General features: G+C 35.9%; 1 protein-coding gene across 1 annotated transcript; it reads right to left on the reverse strand.

Moving 5' to 3' along the window:
- Positions 1-496: 496 nt before the first annotated feature.
- LOC141334164 (uncharacterized) lies at positions 497-3,544 on the reverse strand. Its single transcript, XM_073839296.1, has 2 exons — positions 3,425-3,544; positions 497-2,226 (listed from the first exon to the last, which is right to left on the reverse strand). The coding sequence occupies exons 1-2, from the start codon at positions 3,507-3,509 to the stop codon at positions 1,085-1,087; spliced, it is 1,227 nt and encodes a 408-aa protein (XP_073695397.1). The 5' UTR covers positions 3,510-3,544; the 3' UTR covers positions 497-1,084.
- Between the last annotated feature and the right edge of the window lie 3,256 nt (positions 3,545-6,800).

Below are 6,800 nucleotides of genomic sequence, written 5' to 3' on the forward strand. Positions count from 1 at the left end.
ACGGCAAGCCATGAGCCATCCGACCGGCCGCTCGCGAACTTCAGGGTGAAAGAGTTTTCCAAACTGCAAATGGAGGAAGATCTACTCCAAGGAACAAACGGCATCCAGGTAAATACACTTCTCCTCAGCTCCTAAAACAACACACGCCTCTGCGCTGGTCCTGCCGCTCGGACATTGATTTCTGTTAAATCCTCCGGCGATCGCTCCAGCATTACACAGTGCGTGAATGTGCGCTCAGCTGCAACAGTGTAAACTGCACGCTAGACAAACGCGACTTGTCCCGTTGCTCTTCCTTCTTGGAAAAAAACTCCTCCTTATGGTGAGTCTACTTCCCTATATATGCAGTTACATCACTTCCTTCCCAAATTAGACATACGTTCCTATTCGCTGGCAGTCATGACAATTGTTTTGGTTTCACTTTTGCATTTCCCCCTTTTTTCCACCGCTACAATCTCCTATTACATTTCCCATGTTCACACTTAATGGGACCCCAGTTATTACTCCACACCTCCATAATTTATTTTCTATTTGATTGCAACTTCGAATCATTGCTCATATACCATTTTAATTTTATCACTATTCCTCTGCTCTTTACTATTACATATTACCATCAATTCTCCATCTTCAAGAACTTTTTTACACTTTATCTCATCTGCTTGTTTCAACTCATTTATTAATGCAACTCTGTAAATTGCACTACAGTTTTTAATTCCTCCCATTCTCAATTTATTGATTCCCTTTCACTATTACCAGCACTACTTACTAAGTCTTTTTCGTTATTTATTTTACCTCTTTGGTCGTTTTCTCTAGACTTACTCTGTTATTTGGTCGGAAGATCTGAAAGATCCCATGCATTTAACCTCCCCTTGACAAAATGTACAGATACAGTCTACTTGTGATCCAGTCAACCAAAACACATTTTAAACCCAGGTGTAAACGAAGCCCAAATTCACTGCTCAGATATTTTGAAACTTATCAGGGGTGCTTCTGTAAACCTCAAGATTGTCTTGTTCGAGTGACGTTACAGCAAAGACCTCTCTATGGTGTTATTACACGCCTGTCACACTGATAACATACAGTTCTCTCATGTGTGAAACCTCATGTGGTATTTAAGTGTTGCTTTATTTCTGAAACTCTTTCCGCAGTGACCACATATAAAAGACTTCTCTCCAGAGTGAACTCCCATGTGGCTGTTAAGGTGTCCTTTTTGGTTGAAACTTCTTCCACATTGCTGGCAGGTGAAAGGCTTCTCTCCTGTGTGAATTCTCATGTGGTTTTCACGGGTTTGTTTATGATTAAACCTCTTTCCGCACTGAGGGCATGTGTAGGGTTGCTCTCCAGAGTGAATTCTCATATGGACTTTAAATTGTTGTTTTTGACTAAAACTCTTTCCACACTCAGAGCATGTGTAGGGTTTTTCTCTATGAGACCTCATATGAACTTCAAGGTTTCCATGTTCATCAAAACTCTTTCCACACTGATCACACGTGTAAGACTGATCTCCATTGTGAATTCTCATGTGTCTGGTAAAGCTTTCGTTTTGAGTAAAACTTACTGCACACTGTTGGCAGGTGAAAAGGTTCTTTACAGAGTGAACTGTTATGTGACTGTCAAGGTTTCCTTTCCGTTTAAAACTTTTTCCACACTGTTGGCAGGTGTAGGGCTTCTCTCCAGAGTGAACCCTCATGTGTCTGTAAAGGTTTCCTTTTTGGTTGAAACTTCTTCCACATTGTTTGCAGGTAAAAGGCTTATCTCCAGTGTGAACTCTTAAGTGTTCTTCAAAGCGAACTTTATGATTAAACCCCTTTCCGCACTGAGGGCATGTGTAAGGTTGCGTTGTGTGAATTATCATATGGTCTTCAAAGTGTTGTTTTTGATGGAAACCCTGTCCACACTCAGGGCATGTGTGGGGATTCTCTCCAACGTGACTCCTAACATGTGTTTTAAGACTTCTTCTATAACCGAAATGCTTTCCACACTGTTGGCAGCCATAAGGTTTCTCTCCTGTGTGAACTCTCATGTGTCTTTTAATGCTTTCTGTTTGTTTGAAACACTTTCCAGACTGTTGATAGGTTAAATAACTTCTTCCTGTCTTTTGAGTCCTTTTTCTTAAGGGAGCCTTTTCAGTCTGTGAACAACTAAAAGATTTTTCTCCATTTATGAAATTATGATCTTTCTCTTCCATTTCATTCAGTACTTCACTCTCCACTTTCAGTGCCACCAGATCTAAGGTGAAAGAAGACAAATAAAAGTTAACTGCAGTTTAATGAAAACAAACAGACATCAAAACATTCAAACATGTAAAGTGTTTCAACTAACATACAACTACAGTCTATATCCACTAAGCAACTGCAAGAGGTGTTGAGTCCCACTGAACTGTTACCCTTTTAGCCAAAGCAACAGAGGGAGCTCACGAACAAAAAAATCACAGTTATATGAGTTAAACAAAGTATATGAAATGTATGACAAATGCGAATGCAGAATATAAACAAAAGCACATGGAGGACACAAAACTGAAAACAAATAAATACTTGATTTTAATGATTTATTATTTAAGGTTCTTTATCAAGCAGTCTCTGGTATTTTCATAAGCATAACATGTTTTTTGCAGCCTTTAGCATTGTGTGTCTTCTTGACCATAATTCCCATCGGGTCGCAATCGTACATTAATTCAGATGTAAATTTACTGGTGTCTGAAAATATTTTTTTTGCCATTAAAATTGTTTTATATGTCGATGGTAGTTGGTAGCTTGATATGAAAATGTGGGAAATAAACAGCGGTGCTGATGTCGCGGATTAACACCACTTTTGTTCCTTTAGCCCCACTTTGGCCCAAGATATTCAAATGATAATTCATATGTGAGATTGACGAATGATAGGCAAATGTTTTTATTTTCTACCCGATATACCGTTATTAGGCCGACCTCAAGAACCAGCTGTTAACAATCTGTTCAATAATGACATGGACCATTTTTACTGTGACTGACCAAATAACAAAATTTTAATCGATTAAGCCTCTTCTCGACGAATAACATTCAGTAAACTATTAAGGGGGCAGCCCTAGTCGAGTGAAAGTGATGGCTGTCACCAGACCTTATTTTGCATACATCATAATTACATCAGAGCAAGTTAGACCACATGCAAAACTTTTATATATTTAACCATTTCCTATGAAAAATGTGACTCAATCCTAGCGGTGCACCTTAACATTTACATATTAAATGAGACACAAGTCTACAAATGCTGTTTTTAAATCAGAGCACTAGAAGAACTTTAAGGGAAAAAAAATGAAGCTGAAATTCTTTCAAAAAAGAAAGCTGCAGGAGGACAAACAGAGTAGAAAAACACCCATCAAAGGCAAAAGAATTGAGAAGATGTAGAGGACAGTTCACAGGATAGTCCAGCTTTGAGAATAAAAACCAACCTGTTTGTTCCTGAGTATCTTCATTTTTGACTCTGAATGTTTCTTCAATCTTCACGTCTTCACTCTCCTCTTTAATAAACACCATCTTGATAATAGTGTCCCGTGGATCTCAGTTGCTCCACCAGGAGTTATTTTTCTGTTTGGAAATGCTCTGTTTAAGATGAGAGTAATTACAGAAAAAAAATAAAAATTAAATAAAAAAAATTAAATCTCTGTGTTCATCTCAATCAGCTCTAGTTTAGTAGTCAGTGCACTAGTAAGGGAGTCAGAGTAATAGCTAATGGACTTAAATTATTTGATTGAACAAACAGTCAAACCTTTTAACTTACTATTTCATTTTGATTAACATTTAATGATTACTAGTATATTACATTTAATCGATTACACACTTTAAAAATAGCTACTGTATTTAAAGGTTGTCAATACAACAACCAAACATTTGCAGTTGTTTGTAAAAGTTGTCATTACTCATGTTTGAGTTTGTTCTCGTTGTATTTCCACTGTTTTGAGCAGCAGGTCTCTCAGCGAGCGGCGATTCGAAACAGTGAATCATTTTGTGAATCAACCGATTCAATTGACTCGGAGTTTGTAATTCGTGTTTCTGATCTGAATCACTAACAGAGAGAGAAATCAGACTGATCTGTGGATGCGCTTTAGGGATGTGCATATCGATCCTAAAGTATCGATATATCGATACTGATGCGAGTATCGAAAGTATCGATACTCAAATTGAAAATATCGATACTAAGGTGTGTTTTATTTACCAGTGATTTTGTTTATTTAACAAAAAGCCAGGAGTACAATGTGCATTTAATTGGATGCATAACCTATGTTAGAGAATAACTGTTCACGATAGAACACTTTTCCTACTCATCTGAACGCACGCAAATGATGCAAGACAGAACCAATCAATCACAGAGAGCATTCACTCCCTTTAGACAGTGCATTCAAACAGGGCTGTGTTTCCTAAAAGTATCATAAGAAATCATTGATGCTTTTGGGAACGACAGCCCTGTACAATGCTTATCAGAGGACAGAAAATAAAAAAAATGTTTGAGCTATTTCTCAATAAACAAACTGAAACTGAAGCTTACATAATTTGCATTTCACAAGTGCAATTACATTTATTTAAATTAACACTTAAAGTTCATTGATCATGTTTTGTAATAACGTTAATATAAATTATACACTGGCAGAATAAAAATGTTGTATTTTATGTGTGCAACAGCCTGTCACTGGCAGCCCCTTATGAAACCAAGTATTTTCAACTGTAGGTTTTGTAGTTACCACTAAAGTAAACATATTTTAACCACGTGTAGAAAATAAAATTTAATTAGTTGCATATTAAATGTTAAAATGCATTTCAAATATAAAGTGTAAAAGGTTATAAAAAAAGGGCATAATTACATATTTTACTCTTATTAATTTAATAAATTTAATAATTTAAAAATTAAGTTTAGAAGTATCGTATCGGTATCGATATCGATGATACTGGCCTTAAAAATATCGGTATCGTATCGAAAACAAAATAAGTGGTATCGCCCATCCCTAATGCGCTTTACTCACAAAATAACGGTCATTATTAGATAACATATTACAATGTTACACAAAATAATTATAAAGTTTAAATCGCTTGTAAACCATATAAAATAGTCTGAACGCGTATTAATTTAAAACACTAAATGGTTAAGACTACAAACCTTTCTTCAGCTGAAACCAAACACTGGATACGTGCAGGAGCGCGGAGCAGCCTTATGACGTCACACCACCAGATCAAAATAAAAGTCCTGTTCACGCACTTCTGTGTCTATAATCCAAAGAGTGCATAGATATCTACAGGGAAACACATATGAACAATAAAAGTAATGTCAATGGTAATGTCATCTTTTTCTTGGTGAAATACATATTAAAGTATATATAAAGAATTAATTTATAAAAATATTATTTTACAATTATTTACAAAAATGGTGATATTTATAATTTTAATTACTTATTTATGCTTTTTTTCCCCTAAATGCATTCATTCATTCTTTCATTTATTCATTCATGTATTTATAACAATGTTTATGTCCACAAGTGTTTCTTTCAGGGCTTAAAAACGGAAAAAAATCCATTCGGTTCACTCCGAGCAGAATCGACCCAGTCAGCAAATTTCCTCTGGGCCGGATCTGGCCCATACCAACAGCTAAAGTGTGGCCCAGATAAGTTTAGGTTCCCCGGCCCAAAACTGGTCCACATCTTTTTAACCAGAACCGAACCAAAACAGTGCCATAACCCAACCTAAAATGAGCCAAATCATGAAAACAGATGTGGCTGATATATGGATCTTATGTGGTATTCTTATATGGCTGAGTTCTGTAAAGGGCAATGGCCCCTATGTGGACCACATGTGGCTGATAGATCAAAAGCCATAATTTAACCATATTTATGCCACACCTATTATTTATTTAAAATACCAATTACACAGTAAATCTTAAACACGTATTAAACACAAAATTGATTCACAGACATTTTTAATATAATACAATTTTAATAACAGAAGTACAATACAGAACATAAAATGTGGTGTAAATGTCAAATGAGTAAATAAATAAAAAAACAAAAAATGGATACTTTTAGTAAGTCTCACCAGCCTTTCTTTCACAATCTGTCAGGAAAAAGGAGAGAAAAAAGATTATTAGCATATAATTAGTATTAGATATTATTTGAATATTAAAACAAGCCATGACATGAGTGCTCGCTGGTGGTAAAGGTAAGTTTTATTAGCATTTTTCGACGGTATTCAAACTAATTGAGATTACGTGAGACGAAAGATTTGTTAGTTTTTAAATCACGTTATAACTAGTAGAAAGGAGAAAGGATGATCGCATTCATGCGCTCTCCGCCTGTAACATTACTTACAGCGGTCTGTCACGTAACATCAAAGAGCGTCAAAAAGGTATTTATCGTTTCAATTTTCTGATATAATAGATATAATTTTAAAGATGAGACTTATCAAAAATAACAAAACCCAAATCTTATCATGATTTCTGGACAGCAGGTATGTATAGTGACGTTTTATTCACGCATATGAATTCAGCACATGATCGTGGGCAAAACGAAACTGTGTTTGTTCGGTACACATACCTAAGCACACAATTTATTTCTGTACGAATAAGCGTACCATTACTTCCCTAGAAAACATTTAAAACACCAAAACTGCACTTACCTGAATAAGAGTGTGTCTGGGCAAAGGCTGTTGTAGAGCAGAGCGGGAAATAACGGACATATATTGTCAAATTTTCAGTAATCCACCAATAGGAATACAGGAAGAATGAATGAATGGGCTGACATTTGGACTGCCACAAACCAGCCACACATGACTATAGCAGGTTAT

Source organism: Garra rufa, chromosome 4 (genome assembly GCF_049309525.1).
Source record: "Garra rufa chromosome 4, GarRuf1.0, whole genome shotgun sequence".
NCBI lineage: Eukaryota > Metazoa > Chordata > Actinopteri > Cypriniformes > Cyprinidae > Garra > Garra rufa.

Bases quoted from the DNA above. Each gene is read 5' to 3' on its own strand.
- LOC141334164 (XM_073839296.1), bottom strand. From the start codon at position 3,509: ATGGTGTTTATTAAAGAGGAGAGTGAAGACGTGAAGATTGAAGAAACA. The intron at 2,227-3,424 runs GTTGGTTTTTAT...CTTTCACCTTAG, and splicing joins AGATACTCAGGAACAAACAG to ATCTGGTGGCACTGAAAGTG.